This window comes from Cryptomeria japonica, chromosome 2 (genome assembly GCF_030272615.1).
Source record: "Cryptomeria japonica chromosome 2, Sugi_1.0, whole genome shotgun sequence".
In the NCBI taxonomy this organism is placed as follows: domain Eukaryota; kingdom Viridiplantae; phylum Streptophyta; class Pinopsida; order Cupressales; family Cupressaceae; genus Cryptomeria; species Cryptomeria japonica.
The window spans coordinates 595,197,442-595,215,351 of NC_081406.1; the positions used below are offsets into that span (position 1 = coordinate 595,197,442).

At 34.1% G+C, this 17,910-nt stretch overlaps 1 protein-coding gene across 1 annotated transcript; it reads left to right on the forward strand.

Moving 5' to 3' along the window:
* Positions 1-8,995: 8,995 nt before the first annotated feature.
* LOC131051612 (long-chain-alcohol oxidase FAO4A) lies at positions 8,996-17,588 on the forward strand. Its single transcript, XM_057986187.2, has 4 exons — positions 8,996-9,520; positions 10,439-10,708; positions 14,119-14,989; positions 16,518-17,588. Exons 1-4 carry the CDS (start codon positions 9,296-9,298, stop codon positions 17,435-17,437), a joined length of 2,286 nt encoding a protein of 761 aa, XP_057842170.2. The 5' UTR covers positions 8,996-9,295; the 3' UTR covers positions 17,438-17,588.
* Positions 17,589-17,910: the final 322 nt, after the last annotated feature.

Consider the following 17,910-nt stretch of genomic DNA (forward strand, 5'->3'; position numbering starts at 1 on the left):
GGAGGAGTCTTTGATGTCAACATCTGAAAATTAAACAAAGTATATTGATTAATCGTCAAAACTATCTATATTATTTAATAACAACATTAAAGATAAATTGTTTACCTGGGTGAAAGATTGTCGATGAAATACACTGCGAGGTGTTGATGTTGAAGCTCTAGCATCAAAATATTTGACATCCAAAATGAGTAATTAGAAAATCATTCACATAAGGTTCAACTATCTACATATAATAATTATATTTTTTCACTCGTTGTATACCTGTGGAGTTGATGAAGTCGTGAAAAAGGGTGCTGCAAGAATGTTGCTAGTATTGTGAACACTTTGACCCTGATTTTTTATCATAATAATTTACTAATTTAGATATATTCTCAAATTTACATATAAGATTTAATAAAAAGAATGAAATGAACTTGTAGTGAAATTCACTTGGGTATCAATGCCAAATGTTTCATTCAACAAGGATTCTGTCATGACAATGCTCTTTGTAGCAAACTCCACTCGTGCACGTGATTTCTCAGAACTATTAGGATCATAAGTGCAAAGAGAACCACAAGATTGACAAAAATGAGATAGAACTCGATGCCTAGAAGAATCAACATCATCACTCACATCACCCTCTACTAGAGGCCTAGCATACTATATAAGGTTCTGAGTGAGTGAGCTAATTGAGTCTAGAGTTTCGACCTCAATACTCTCCTTCACAATGGAAGGAATAATAACATGCTCCACCATAGGTCTGGCCAAGGGTCTTGGTGGGAGATTTGGATCATGCTATGCACCCTCTCTATCATGCGAGGAACCCCCACCTCTACCTTGGAAATCTAGAAAATCAAAATAGTTTGGGATCTCATTAAGGACAAACTCAGAGTACAGTTTTCTTAAAAAGTATTGGGGTACCTAATGATTATTGAATGGAGGCTGATCAAATACCATCCACCACCTATCCCAAAAATTGTTCTTAATCCCTTCATGATGACACCAATGAATAGGGAATCTCCTACATCCAGGGTGTAAAGGTTGATTCGTTCAGGGGTCCGTAAAAAGAGCACACAAGTCAAATTTATTAATTTTCTTTTTCTTCACTGCCACATATGATAATTTGTCAGCATAAAATTGCTTTTGTTCTTCCTTCTTACTAGACCAAAAATTTATTTTCCCACTCACAGATTGTATGTGAGATACAATAGATTGCAAAGAACTGACAAGGTTTGTCCTATGGGAGTTTGTTCTAGTTTGATCTTTTAGCCTTGTGATTAAACCTTCAAGCTCTTTTTGGCTATTTTCTATTTGACCTAATAGGTTTTATTGTGTACCTATGGGATATCTAGGGATTGTAGGAGGTTCTTGATGTGCTTCTTCTTCAATATGGTCTTCATGAGGAGGTGATTGAGTGTTTTTAACATTTTCTTGTCTAATCTCATTTCTTGATAAAGAAAATAAATTTAAATCAATAAACCTAGTTTAATCTTCAAATTAATAAAAAAATGACAATAAGAAAATAAAAATACATACCTCTTCGAGCTCTTCGATGACGTGGTAGCATTTTGATGAGAGATGGACAACTTAGTGCCCAATATCAAGCTTTTACAAAGGGCGAGCACAAGAAAATGGCAACCGAAATCACCAAAACGCGGGTTTGGGAATGCAGAATGCATCCAAAATGTGGAGCAGGGTCTTTTTAAAGTTTTAAATGTGCATAAGGTGCACGCCTTATAAGGCGTGTGCCCTATAGTGCGCGCGCCTTATAAGGCGTGTTCCCTATAGTGCGCGCGCCTTATAAGGCGTGCGCTTTATGAGAATTTTTCATTTTTTTTTGAAGTGTGGCACCTTTTTGGTACCACAACTTTGTGCATATACCCAGTACTAGTGGAGGACCATTTTTCCTTGGCTCTCGGTCAGTTGCATGGTTAAGTAAAAAATAGGACTATGTCTTTGTCAACCGCAAAAGTTGAATACATTGTAGCCGCATCATGTTGCACTTAGATACTTTGAATGAAACAAACATTGAAGGATATTTGTGTGGTGTTTGATGAACTGATCTCAATCATGCATGATAATACAAGTGCGATAAATATCTATAAAATTATGGTACTGTATTCTAGAATAAAGCATATCTCTATTCGGTATCACTTCTTAAGTGAAAAGGTGTTGTACAATGAAGTAAAGCTTGAGTATGTTCCTCCAAAAGAGAATGTTGCAGAAATCTTTACGAAGGCTTTGTGCAAAGATACTTTTGAGTATCTTTGGTAGAAGTTGGGGGTATTACCCCTTCCAACTTTGAACTAAGTGCATTAGTCCAAGGAACTTCATGTATATTTTAGTTTGGACTAATGATTGGGGCTTCCTCTTAGGCGGAGTTGTTTGGAATCTAAGATGGTTGAGTTGTTTCTCACCCTTGTCTTTGATGTGAAAGGGGGAGAGATTGGAGAGATATGGAGATATTCACTTATTACTTCTGGATTTGATTATGTATGCAATTTTATCATCAACGTTTGGAATCACACTCCACGATTCATCATCAGAATGAACAAGAATTCCAAGGAGATGAAAAATAGTGAGTCGCAGACCCGATTCTGAATAAAGGGAGGAGGGGGTAAGAAAGGGCACAAAGACCAAGGAAATAAATAAAAATAAATTAAGTACAAAATAGTAAAAACAATTGCTATATATATAATACATGTATATGTATATACATATGTATAATATATGTGTGTGTGTACACACACATATATACATATATATATACATATATACATACATACATACATACATATACATATACATATACATATACATATACATATACATACATAGATACACACACACACACACACATATATACACACACACATATATACATACATATATATATATACATGTATATATACATTCATGTACATACATACATATACATACATATATATATATACACACATATATGTACATGTACATATACATATACATATACATATACATATACATACAAATATATACATACATACATACATACATACATACACACACACACAAAACAAAACAAAAAAGGAAAAAAAGAAGCTAAAATCAAAGAAGACCACAAGCAAAAGCTAACAAACAAAGAAAAATAATATCAATTGAGAAAGACGAAGAAAGTAGCACAAGAAATGAAACACCTCTAAACAAATAGAAAGCAAAACTAATATAAAAAGAAACTAAGAGAAAGAGAAACAAGAAAGGATAAAAATAAGAAATGAAGATCCTAATAAAGGAGAGAGAAAATAGAGAAAAAAGATTAAAAAAAAGGCAGATAAAAATGTCACACCCAAGAAGGAACAAGAAAGGAGGAGCCCTAGGGGGAGAGAAGTGGGGGGGGCAAGGTGGGGAAAGGGGAAATAGTCAAGAGAAACAAAGGGGGAAGAGAAAGAAGAGAAAAGAAAACCAGGAAAAGAAAGGAGGAGTGAGGTCATGAAGGGGGGCGATGATGGCTCGTGAGGATGGAGAGTAATAGATTAAAGAGAGACTAATGTTCAATCCCTCATCTCAATTAATATTGGTAGGATGATTAATGATTACGATAGCCTCCTTAAGTTTCCTTCTAAAGAAGTTGTCTTCCTTGCACAAGATTTGAGTGTCCTCTAGACAAATATGGTGCCTGGTGGTTGAGGAGTTCTTAGCTAAGGCTGATTTGAGAACATGCTCATGCTAGATATCGACACCATGCTCTTTGATTCTAGTGATGAAGATTGGCCCGTTTCACCTATATAGGAGTTGTTGCATGAACAATCGACCTTGTAGACTCTTGACTCTAAAAAGACATCCTTGGAGTCTTTCAAAGGGGGGACATGCTTCTTCATGGTAGAAAAGGGTTTGAAATCACAACTAAGACCTTTATGGAGAAGGATTTTAGTGACCTAGTGGGAAATGGCTTCAACATAAGGAAGGGACACAACCAAGAGCAACAATGTTTGAGAGGGCAAGGGATTGGTGACAAAGGAAATAGGATCTGGCTTGGTGGAAAGCTCTAGTGATTTGTTTATTAGAGTATCCATTCCACCTAAAGACTTGATGAAGATGGGTGAGCTCTTGGTTTAAGTTTTCATTGTCACAAATATGATGGGATCTTAAGGCAAGGGTTTTGAGGATCCCAAATTTTTGGCTAGGGTGGTGATGTGAAGAATGAAGATATAAATCCATATGGGTAGCTTTGTAGAACACTCGATGACCAAGGGAGCCATAAGGTTTTTAAAGGATTAAGACATCAAGGAAAGGTAATTGGTTGTTGGATTCAAGCTCTTTGGTGAAGGTAAGGAGAAATGCTATTGAGATGAGCATGAAAGTCTTCTAACTTATCTAGACCATGAGGCCAACAAACATTTGTGTCATCCATGTACCGCTTCCACCACTTTTCCTACCAATCTTAATCGAGATGAGGGGTTGGAACATTGGTCTCTCTTGGCATCCATTACTCTCCATCCTCAAGAGCCATCATTTCCCCCCTTCATGACCTCACTCCTCCTTTCTTTTCCTAGTTTTCTTTGCTCTTCTCTCTCTTCCCCCTTTGTTTCTCTTGACTATTTTCCCTTTCCCCACCTTGCCTTCCCTTCTCTCCCCCTCGGGCTCCTCTTTTCTTGTTCCTTCTTGGGTCTGACATTTTTATCCCCCTTTTTAAATATTTTTTTTTCTATTTTCTCTCTCCTTTATTAGGATCTTCAATTCTTTATTTTATCCTTTCTCGTTTCTCTTTCTCTTAGATTCTTTTTATTTTAGTTGTGCTTTCTATTTGTTTAGAGGTGTTTCATTTCTTATACTACTTTCTTCGTCTTTCTCAATTGATATTCTTTTTCTTTGTTTGTTTGCTTTTGCTTGTGGTCTTCTTTGAGTTTAGCTTTTTTATGCTTTTTGTATTTTTACCCTATATATGTATGTGTGTGTGTGTGTGTACATGCACGCGCGCGCACACACACACACACACATTATATATATATATATATATATATATATATATATATATATATATATATATATATATATATATATATATATATATATATATATATATATATATATATATATATATATATATATATATATATATATATATATATATATATATATATAATTTTTATTTTATTATTATTGTTCTCTTTGATAGTTTGGTAGGCTATTTTGGGTTTCTTTTATTTTTTGTTTCTTCGCTTTCTCTTTCCTTTGATTTCTTATTGGTCTTTTAGCTTTTAATTTGTTATCTTTTTGTGTTGTGGTGTATCGTAATCCTTGTTTTCTTTTATTATTTTGTACTTAATTTATTTTTTATTTTTTCCTTGGTCTTTGTGCCCTTTCGTACCTCTGTCCTCTTTTTATGTACTAACCCTATTTTATGATTATATTGGATGAGATGATGATGTGATTGTTGTGATTGTCTTATTACTATATTTGTGATAGAGACAATGCCATATCACTCATTGCGAGCATGATGTGATGTTGTGATTCTCTTCACTTGTCTGATTATATATGATATATGCAATGTATATGTTGTCTCATGGATATTGGTGGATGGAAGTTTGTAGGTACTAGACATTATCTCCACCTAATCTCCACGTTTGAGTGTGTCTTTATCCCAATGGCAAGTTGATCAAAGGTGACTTGAATTCCTTCTACACACTCTAGGCTTAAGTTGATACCTTGTCAGTTTAGTGTCTTGTAGGAGTCGTGTGGTATGTTGTTCAACCCTATGACGGGTTGCCTTATGGAAGTTGTGATTATTAATTAATTAATAATTAATTGGTTCATATAGTTTAAATAAATTAAATTAAAGTATAGTTTGATATTTAATTAAATATTGGGTGAGATCTATTAATATTTATTATATTGGCTTGATTAATATTTATTTATTGATTTAAGTGTTTATTAGATATTTATTATTTATTGTTTAATTATTTTATTAATTGAGTCTTTTGAAATTATTATTTATTTATATAGTTGAGGCTTTAATATTAATTTCGAGTATCTATTTATATTCATCTTGGTTATTTTATTATTGGACTTTTATATTTAACCGTGTCGCTAGTTTAATTTATTATTGGTTGTTTATATTATTATTTCTCTTTTTATTTATTGGGTTAATTAAATATTATATTCCTTACCTACCCTATTTTACTATTGGAGTAAGCCAACTAAATAATATTTTAGATTATTACCTTAGTAATCGAGTAGCGTTGGTTTGAAATATATTTTTATGGAATTTTATGATTGACTCACATGTTTTTATAGTTTTTGAATATTTTTCTATATATTTGCTGAGGGTTGGCTTTCTCGAGAATTATCTGTGATTTGGATTTTTCTTGCTTGGAGCATGGATTTGGTTTGGCTGGTTTGTGATTTGGATTGCTCTTCTTCAAATATTGTTTTGCCAATCTTTGTTATTCTAGGTTGGAGATTTTGCCCATCTTTGTATTAGTTTTTTAGAAAGATTGTTTGCAAGAGTGGGAAGATTTGATATTGTTGTTAAATTATTATATAGTTTTATGATCATTTTGATATTGGGGAAAACTATTGTATTTCCGTGGATTTAATTTACTGACATTGTCGTGAATGGTCTTGTATTGTTCTTTGTGTTTGTCGTAAATGTTCATGGATTCCTTGGTTGAACAGATTGGGAGTCCTATGGTTTAACCTTGATATTATTTGGAAGTAATCCCTTATCATACCAATGCCTGTGAAGTTTTATTGTTAATCTCCGCGAAAGGTTTTTCATTAAATTTTGCCTAGAGATCTTCCTATAGCTTTACTGAGGAATGATCTCATGTTTTGGATCTACTTAATATTATTTTGATAATCCTCTTGGGTTGCTATTGCCTTTGCATCTTTATTTGTTTGATTTTACAGTCGTTTGGTAGCCTTAGTAAGTTCCACGACTTAATCACAATCCTTTATTTCTATCTTTTCTGAGTTCCGAGACTCTGTCTTGAATGCACCATAGTCTGTGTTATACGCAACATTAGTTATATTAAATGTGCCATTGTATCTTTTGAATGTGTTGTTTATCTGTCATATGTGCTAGAACCGTTGTCAAATGTGCTAGTTCGGGTATTAAAGGCACCATAGAACTCATTTAATGTGCCACAAAATCTGTCAGATGCACCATTCTGTTCCATTTTCATGTTTGTGGTTGTTTTAGCTTTTTGAGTCAGATTTTTGGATTCTAAGTCTATCCAAAGGCTATTTTATGTTGTCATTTGAATACTGAAGTTGTTTTGGGATTGATTATGGTGACTATATCCTGGCCTATTGCAGACTTTGTCTTCAATTGGTGGGCTACTTAGAAGTGAACCTTAACCCTCTTACCTATCCAAGCCATCCTTCATGTTGGGACTTCAAGAATTTTGTTGAATTTTGAAGGCCCAGGTTTGGAATTTTGATTTTTGCACTCAGAAAGCACCCTGTTGAGTTAGCTCAAGTAGCTCAGTTTGAGAGCCAATTGTCATGAGAAATCCCTTTGGGGAGGTGTTAGGATCCAATTGGAGATTCCATATGTCCATTTGCAACTTCCTATGATCAATTCTGATGAGTTTTTGAAGTCTTTGTTTGGAGATCTAGAAGTAGGTTTGTCGATTTGCAACAGTTACCCTTTCTAAGGAGCCTAATTTAAAAAGTTGTATCTTTGCGATGGCTAAATATTAATCCTATCTGATAGTTTTCCATGATTCTCTACAATTTTTTGAAGCCCCATGCCAAGTGGCATAGACCCATGAATCCATTTGATGAGTTTTCCAACTTGATTTTGTTTGCAAAAAGTTGTTTGGCAAACTAGAATGTGTCAAACTACAATTTGTAGCCTCACATATGAATTTTTATTTCACTACCATTTGACCTGCACATTAAAATGGTTGTACCCCATGATTCTCTACATAATGATCTACCACTTTCCCAGTTTGTAGCCCCCCAACTCATCATTTGATCAGTTTTCAAGACCCACACAGAACAAACTTTTTCAGGGTTCACAATCAACACTTTCCTAATTTTCAAAGGCAACTTTGAGGGTTAATATTTTGCACATGTGACCTAATCAGGCCAAACCCTCCTGCACACTCATTCATGGTAACTAGATGTTTCAATGTGCCAGGTGGCAGCTCCTGAGACGGAGGTTTGATATTTTTACAACTCAGTGTTTGAAGGGGTCTCAAGTTGTTTTAACAGGTGCATTTTCATAAACAATTGAGTAGATAACTTTGTGGATTAAAATATTTTGCCTCGAGAATTTTCATGAACTAGGGAATGGGCATTCTGGATTTGTTGCAAAACGTACTTCAGATATGCCAGGTTGTAGACCTTGATCAGGTGTTTTGGTTAGTTTTCAAAGCTGATTCCGGGGGCTACTCAGTTTGTTTTGGCCAAAATTCAAAGTTGCAAAATGTCAAGTTTGATAATTGCTCAATCAATTTTTCAGATTTAGAGCATCTTAATTAATAAATTTCGTGGCTTTGCCACTTTTATCAAAAAAAATAAAATGTTAATAAGTGAAAAAAAACATATTTTTTCATTTATTCATATATTTTTTAATAATAAAATAAATATTATCATTAATATTCATATAGAAAAAATATTAAACTTAAAAATATCAATTTAAAAATACCTTACTTGTATCATAAATTTAATATACACAAGAATAATATCTTTTAGATACATTTAAGATATTTATAAAGCTTGAGTTGCACTCAAACCTAACTCAAAATTAATTCTTATTCTTTCATGTGAGAGTTTGCATTCAAGTCTTGTTGGTGCAAATTTGATAGAATAGATACCCTTCAATCCTGGGTCTTAGTAAAAAAGGTTTCAACCTAATGCTCGCACTCTTAATTTGAATAACAACTTTATGAATGAAAAAAACCCTGAAAATAAATAAAGCTAATATATAAAGAATGGAGGAATGGAGGAAGAGAATAAAATGTAGACTTCTTGGAGGAAGAGTCGACAAAACGTAGACTTTCTTGTAGTTGGAAGATATAATGAGATCATCATAATTATAACCGAGTATTTAGGGCGTTGAAGGAGAAGATTCACAGTAATAATGTTGAGAATGGATTTACTCAAATGAAAAAAATGCTAAATACATGAACGGACAAATTTGAAAGCTTTTTATTACTGTTATTGGATGAAATAGAGAGGAATATGATGCTTCCGGTCTTGTGACGCTAAACAGAAAAAGTTAAATGGCATTACTATTTGGTGACGTTAACAATTTCACAAGATTATAGAATTGGGATCAAACGATGAAAAAATTGGTTCCAGTGTAGTAGAACCAGCTCAGATCGATATGGAGGAGTCGGCTATGGATGCCCATTTTCTGCTGAGAGGTGGCAGGCCAAGTTATGAGAACAAAAAGTATTCAGAAGCCCAAATGGAGGCTTTGACAGCTTTGTGTGATACCCTGTTTCCTTCTCTAGATCACCATGCAATTTCAAAGAACGATCCACAAGAGAATGATGAAATTAAATCTTTCTATGGCACCTCGGCTTCCCAGGCTGGAATACCCCTACATGTATACTTGTTTCTCTGTTTTTAAGTGTATTTTAAAATCAAGTACATAGTAGTATTTAATTTTAACGAGATTTTGGGTTTCCAAGCAGTACTCGTGAGGAGAAAATTGTATAATATTTAAGAGGTTTTGGATCTCTGCCTGACCCATTATCAGTGTTAAGAAAGAAAGCCTGTGCTCGTTTCAGAATCTGTATCCTCGTTTATTTTTTACATAGTTGAGAGAATTGACATTGATTTTCAAGATAGTGTATTTCAATATGCTTTCTAAAATCAATTCAATTCGGAGGTATTTAAGTTTATTGCGATTTAGGGTTTTTCTTCAGAATCTATTTTCAAGGTGTAAAACTTCAATTTGTTTCTTCAAAATTTATGTTCTTGTTTCTAATGAAAACATAATAGATATGTATCTTTTGTTTTTGGATTCAACTGTGTAAGATTTTTTGTATCAATGTTTTGGATTATACTCGTCGTAAGAAAAAAAAATCCGGATCACATTTTTTTCTCCCATAGCTCTCTCATCTTGATGATAGATCACATAATGTTATTCTGAACATTGATATGCAAAAAAATCTTATGCAGTTAAATAAAAGATACGAATCATAATAAACTGTGAAAATCTAATCTTTTTATTGAAGAACATATTTGTTTTTAGAGGAATCAGCCTTGATGATTGAGATTCTGTATTTTAAGGCGTTTTCTTGTGTTATTTAAGTCTATTGAGATTTTGGGGTTCTTTACCATCCGTTATCAGACTTAAGAAGGAAATCTTTGTTGTTTCTGCAGAATCCACATTCTTCTTTCTATACTTTTTCTGAGTGGAGAAAACAATTTTTTGTTTTTTTTGGAGTTAAGAGAAATTAAACATTAAGGATTGAAATTATGTGTTTTAATTTATTTCTTTTTGGGAAAACAATTGCAGTTAGCAGGCTATATGTCTGAGCGCTTGGTACACGCTTCTTTGGGATTGCTGAGCCTAGCATTGTGGCTTCTTTCAACATGGTACGGGACATTTATATTGTGTTGGAGATTATCTCTATCCTCTCATTTTCCCTATTTCCAAAGGTTTTCTCAGGTTGTACAGTACAGAAGGGAAAAAATTATGCTCTCTTGGTCACACAGCTACTTCTATCTCTTTCGTCAACTATTTAAGGGCATCAAATTCTTATGCTGCCTCACGTTCTACACAAAGGTAGATACCCATTAACGATAAACATTTTTAGACCGGCCTGTCTGTAAATTTATGTTTTTAAAATTGCAAAAGCACATGAATGGCAAGCCCTTCCCATACATGTATAGATATTAGATGCTGCTCATTCAATGTTTTTTAAGGTTTTGCATATTTCAGGTAAAATCCATAATTGTATGCTAGAACACCTGATGGAGCTTTGGAAAAGGGTGTCATACTAGGTGCCTGATTGTTTTGTAAATTCTGTTTCTTGAAATTGCAAAAGCACATCATTGATGAGCTCTTTCTCATTAAAAAAATGAACCAGTTTTATGTTCTTATAACTGTTATGTAAAGTATTGTATAAAAGTTTCAGGATAACAATTTTCAATTTTTTGATTAAAGATCACAGAGTGTGATCTGATATAGAAATACGCACAGTTATTATCCAATAAAATTTTGTACAATACTTTATGAACTCTGGAAAAATCCTAGCCATTCCTTGATTCTGGAAGGCTAGATATTTCTTCTTTCACAAGGTTTCTGAATGCTTTCAGATTGTTGTGGTCTCCCTCCTTGTCTGAGATAGTTTATGCTCCATCCTGATTGGAGATTGTCTCTGTTCAAGGCAGTTCTTAAGGAAAAACGTTACAGAAAGCCTTTCAAAACTCACTTGTACTTTTTTATCTCCTTGGTTGCTTTGTTTCCAGCTTAAGGGTTTTTGTTTGGTTAATGGCTTGGGGTTCCTTCCTAAACCCCTTTGTTATGAGGGTGTACTATTGGGGAGCCGATATCCTTGTTCCTGCTGATTTGTTGCTCTGGTCAAAAGCCTCACTTTCTAAATGGAGCCCTCTCCTTTTTAGGTTTTGGTGGTCTTACTGCTTGTGAGTTCCTTTAGCTCACTGCCTTTTTGACCATTTTATAATGGTTCAAACCTCTCCTGATTTTATCTAATCAAAATTGTGGAAATATCATACCATCTACTATTATGTAAAGATTTTGACCTATGTTAATTCACTTGTTTGCTTGCACAATCATATTCAATAATTTTTCTATTTTAATTTTTAAATCAACCAGTGAAGGATCTGCTCCTGGTTTTTATGGAAGAGAATGATCTGTACAAATGGAAAATAGTCTGAAGAAGGACAATCCTTCTTTCTGGTTTGTTGACTTGTTTTCTTCCATATCTAAACTAAGTGCCTTTTTTGTGCAGACAATAGACACTGAATCTTCTACAAAGTTATGATTGTTGGAATGTGAAGCTCAAATTGGACTCTTAGCTAGTAGTGGTTGAGTCATCATGGCTATCTTAGCTAGACAAAATTTGCCCGCAGTTTTTTACTGGTATAGTTTTACCAGGTTTTTCCACGTAAATCTGTGTGTTATGTGCTATTGTTCTCCTCTACAAATTTTCTGCACTTGTTATTTTTCTCACAATGATGACTTTCACAATAATTTTGATTGGATTTTATCAGTAATAAGATCGCTAACCATATATGCTAAAAAAACAAAAAAACAAAACAAAAACAAAACACCACAACAACAACTCTCTGAAGGACAAATGGTAACAGGCCAGCTGAAGGGACAATACCACCATCTATAATAGTCCCCCTAATATTGGATTGTATTCTATTAAGAGATGATTGTGTTAATGGTTAAGAGGCTAATATCCAAATTTGGTTAAAGAAAAGGTGCACCAGTATCCTTTAGTGCGCTACAATTGTTTTGTGATTGCAAGTATGCACAAGTGATGATTGCTGGGCCTACTCTTACCAGAATAATGTCATTTCATGAGTTGTGCTCCCACTTTTTTAATTATTATGTCCATAGGCTCTAATGGGAGTTGAGGAAGAATTTGCGGAAACAAATAAAAAATTATCGTTTCATGATAGCAACTTTTTATTTCTTAAAAAAATATAGATATAGTAGTTAAAATTATTAAAATTTTTTTTTATATTAGATAAAGATTATTTTCTTATTTTTATTTAGTAGTATTTTTTTTTTTTTTTCAATAAAAATGGATATTTAGTAGCTTTTTTTTTTTGTGATTTAATAAAATTATATTTTTAAATATTTTATTTTTAAAATTTTAATATCTTACATAAATTTTAAAAATATAAATATGCTAGTGTTTTAATCTAATTTAATTTAATGAAGACCATTTTAATCTCTCAAGGTGGTCTTCATTTGATTCTTTTGTTTATGTGATTTATGTGATGTTGATCTATGTTAGTTTCATTTTACGTTAATGTTAGCCTTGTGTCTTACAACATAATCTAATTCTCCATTAAAGGTGTTCTTCTTTTCCTCAATTACATATTTTAGAACAATCTTTTTAATTAGTATAATTTCTATTATCTTTTGTGTATGTCCTTGTTTTCCATCTCTTATCCTTAAAGGCCAGTTTAGGTGTCCTTATATTTGATCTCTCAAAGTGGTCTTCATCTGTTTCTTTTGTTTGTTTGATTTATGTGATTTAGTTTCATTTTACACTAATGTTTCTTTATCATTTGTGTTTATATTCCTTTTTATTTGTACTCTTTGTTTTTGCAGCCTTGTGTCTTTCAAAATAATTTAATTCTCCATTAAAGATGCTCTTCTTTTCCTCAATTACATCTTTTAAAATAATCTTTTTAATTAGTATAATTTTTTTATCTTTTATTTATGTCATTGTTTTCCATCTCTTATCTTTTGTTTGTTTGATTTATGTGATGTTGATCCATGTTAGTTTCATTTTACACTAATGTTTCTTTATCATTTGTGCTTATATTCCTTTTTATTTGTACTCTTTGTTTTTGCAGCCTATTGTCTTTCAAGATAATTTAATTCTCTATTAAAGATGCTCTTCTTTTCCTCAATTACATCTTTTAAAATAATCTTTTTAATTAGTATAATTTTTTTATCTTTTATTTATGTCATTGTTTTCCATCTCTTATCTTTAGATGCGAGTTGATTTTTTAGGTGTTCTTGTATCTGATCTCTCAAAGTGGTCTTCATCTCATTCTTTTGTTTGTGTGATTTATGTGATGTTTATCCATATTAGTTTCATTTTACACTAATGTTTCTTTATCATTTCTACTTATATTCCTTTTTATTTGTACTCCTCTTTTTCTAGCCTTGTGCCTTTCAACATAATCTAATTCTCCATTAAAGGCACTCTAGTTTGCCTCAATAACATCTTTCAAAACAATCTTGCAACACAATTTTAAGGTTTTGTTTTCTATCTCATTGTAATTCTATCCCTCTCCTTAATTTTAGAGTTGAGTTTATTGATTAATTATATAAACAGTCAATTTTTTTTAAAGATTTGTGAATCACTACTAATGAAACATGGGTCACATGAGAGATTGGTTCTCATGAATCACTAAAATTTGACTTAAAAATTACACAATTGAATCCTCATAATAATAATAATAACTCTGAAATTTTTGCAGGTGGATGAGAAGAATGAAAATCCTTCATGGAAAGCAATGGGCTACTGTGGGCCAGACCCAGAGTTGCTAACCCAAAGAAGAAAGGAAGCCACGAAAGGTCCACTGCATGACAAGGTCATTGACATGCAAGATGTTGCAGTAAATAACATCACTGAAACCCTACGCAAGGCAGGTTGTGAGGTCACAGAGGGCAGTTCCGGAAAAGGAGAGAAGAAAGAGAAATCAATCACTATAAAATGCGACGTGGTAGTAGTTGGGTCAGGCAGCGGAGGAGGAGTAGTTGCAGGGGTGCTTGCAAAGGCAGGACACAAAGTGATAGTGGTAGAAAAAGGCAAATACTTTGCAAGAAACGATCTGTCCTTACTGGAAGGGCCATCAGTAGATCAGATGTATGAGGGGGGCGGGCTCTTGGCCACGGACGATCTCGGGGTGGTCATCCTGGCCGCCTCCACAGTGGGCGGAGGATCCTCAATCAACTGGTCCGCCTCACTCCGCACGCCTGCTCACGTTATTTCCGAGTGGAGTAACGAACTCAAGCTCCCTCTTTTTTCTTCCCCCAAGTTTGCTCAAGCCATGAACACCGTGTGCGAGAGAATGGGCGTGAACGAGGCAGTATGTAGCGAAGGTTTGGCTAACAAGACACTGAGAAATGGGTGCACGCACCTCAACTACGAGGTGCTCAACATTCCGCGCAATGGTGATCCGGGGCATCGGTGCGGGTGGTGCTGCTTCGGCTGCAAAGACGGAATGAAACAGGGCACGCAAGAGACGTGGCTCGTCGACGCCGTCAATCACGGGGCCGTCATTCTCTCCTCATGCAAAGCCCAGCGAATCATCATCACAAACCGCATGCAAAAGGCGGCGGCTGCAGGTGGGAATGGCTTAAACCATACACTAATCTCATGTTCTTATGCAGTTGTTTATGACCATTTTCAAATTTAAGTAGAGAGTGTTTAGGCTAGTCTTAAATCTCACACACTAAGCAATATATTAAGTCTAAAGAATGTAGAATGTATGCATTGACATGCTATTTTTATCTAAAACCGTAATATATATATATATATATATATATATATATATATATATATATTAGTTTAGAATGTTTATTATAAAAATATAAATTTATTTAGAATATTTTGAAATGAAAGGATTTAGAAGATGGAAGGACGCTGTTTCTAATTTTATAATATTTTAATATGATTTTTTAGAATAGTTCTATTTTTCCATATGAATTTAAAAACTTGTCATAATTGAAATGATAGAATATAATTGATAAAATATTTTAATATGAACTTTTACAATATATTCTATTTTTTTATATATGAATTTAAAAACTTAGTCAATTTAATTTTTTAAATATATTTAATAAGATTATTATAGAAACTTATTTAGTAAATTTAAGATTTTTGCATATATTAATAATTTATCATTATTTTCTCATTAAGATAATGATTTTCATTTCTTCCCAAGAAAGATGTCCATTGATTTTCACTGTTTCAACTTCTAGAGGGGTATAAAAGAATCTTTCTTACTTTGTTGGAGCTGCAGGTACTTAGAGATTGACTTTCAACATTTTTTTTCATCTCCTTTTTATTTGCCTATAATTTTGCTTGCAAGAAATATTACTAATAATTTCATTTGCAAAAAGAAATATTAATAATAATTATAATTTCATTTACAAAATTATTTAAGAAGATTGCTAAGTAGTCATTTTCCCATCCATGGGCCAAGTGCTCCACAAATTGCTCGTCAATGCTACTACTTACTTTATTTCATTTTATGGATAGTAAAATGGCTGCTTATTTTTATGCAATCTTCTTAAATCATTATTCGTAATTTGGCTAGTTGGTGCTCAATTTTTTGAAATTTTTTGAAGAACAATTTGTGCATCAGGTGGCCAATAAAAAAGAAAAAAAAATGGTGAAGCCACATGTCAGCTTTTTTCAATAACTAGCTACTACTTATTTCTAGCCCCTCCATTTTATTCAAAGCTTATTTTCAATTTTTAAGCTTTCTCCTAATTAAACTTTTGCATGGGAACACCCAACTGCTTAAATTTAAGTAGAATATGTTCATAAACAGCCACATAAGGACATGGGGTTATTTTCAATTTTTAAGCAGCCATTGCTCCATTAAAATAGGAAAGATTTCAGTTTATCTTTTTCTTCTAATTAGAATATTAACATGGGAACGCTGCAGGTGTTTAAATGCATGGGGACATAGGGTAAGCTTACACTTCTAGATTTAAAAGTGTTATTGTTTAGGCTTAATATGTTACTTAATGTATGTGGTCACACTAAGAATACAATTAAAATGTTAAACATTCAAAATTGACTAATATACTGTAGACTTCACTTAATATGTTGCTTAGTATGTAAGATTTAAGACTGGCCCTGCAGGTGTAGTGATCGAGGCAGGAAACAGGGGGTTACGAATGGAGGTGCACTCAAGAGCCACGGTGGTTTCCTGCGGAGCGCTCTGCAGCCCCGCTCTGCTTATAAAGAGCGGCCTGAAAAACCCCAACATTGGGCGCAACCTCCACCTCCACCCCGTCCAGATGGCGTGGGGGTTTTTCCCAGAGGCCAGTGAAAAGAGCTACGATGGCCCCATTATGACTGCAATGCATCCAGTGGGCGATGACCCATCTGGGTACGGGGCCATCATCCAGACCCCTTCGTTGCATCCGGGCTTCTTTTCAGTCCTGATGCCATGGATTTCAGCACTCGACATGAAAGAACGAATGTTGAGGTTATCCAGAACGTGTCATCTTTTAGTCTTGGCCAGAGATAAAGGCTCTGGCACAGCCAAGCTGCCGGGCCACTTAACATACCGCCTGAGCTCCCACGACGAAATGAATCTGAACAAAGGAATCGGAAAGGCCCTCAGGATTCTCGTCGCTGCGGGTGCCCAGGAAATCGGGACTCATCATTTCAAGGGCGAGCGTTTGAGGATTTCTGGTTCGAGTGAAGAGGAGATTGAGAGGTTTATTAAAAATGTGAGCTTGAGACGATTGAAGGACTTGTCGACGCCTCTGTGCTCTGCGCACCAGATGGGCAGTTGTAGAATGGGGGCGGATGAGCGCGTTTCGGCGGTGGACGGGAGAGGTGAGTCGTGGGAAGTGAAGGGATTGTTTGTGGCCGACGCAAGCGTGCTTCCAACTGCTCTGGGCGTTAATCCCATGGTTACTGTTCAGTCTATTGCTTACTGCATTGCCAACTTTGTTCACCACTCTCTCAATACTGAACCATCTCTATTTGAATGCATACAAGTCGGAAGTCCAAGTTCAATGTCACTACCAGGGAGAGGATTCAGTAGTTGAATTTGTTTCAGTTGTTGTGAGAGTGGTTGTTGATTTAATATTCATATTTTGATTTAATGTTCAATTTTTTTGACAACATTGCACACTTTAAAGTTGTTATTGCTATGATGACTATCCATAATTGAATGAAATGTATCTTTAGATGTAAAAACCAACCACTCATGTGATGCCACATCAGTTGCAAATGTCGGGGGCTCTTTTGTACTACTATTGGTCTCACCTTTTTTTGGGGTTGTTTTGGACACCTTGGTAAAAAGCATGCTGATGTGGCATCATATTTGATTATGTGGCCCTGAAACCTTAGTTATGAGAGAATTGAAATTTTCATGTAGGATTTTGAGAAGCACGTAGCACGAAGCTAGGGTGCTCATTTGTGAGGTATTAGTAGCTTGAGTTGCACATAGTACTTGCCTCGAAGAATAAAATATTTAATTTTTTAAAATGGTGGTATTTTTATAATTTATTTACAATAA

Excerpts from the sequence above, each read along its gene's own strand:
- LOC131051612 (XM_057986187.2), top strand. The coding sequence starts at position 9,296 with ATGGAGGAGTCGGCTATGGATGCCCATTTTCTGCTGAGAGGTGGCAGG. Across the intron at positions 10,709-14,118 it reads GCCTCACGTTCTACACAAAG|GTGGATGAGAAGAATGAAAA; the intron begins GTAGATACCCAT and ends AAATTTTTGCAG. Across the intron at positions 14,990-16,517 it reads GCAAAAGGCGGCGGCTGCAG|GTGTAGTGATCGAGGCAGGA; the intron begins GTGGGAATGGCT and ends CTGGCCCTGCAG.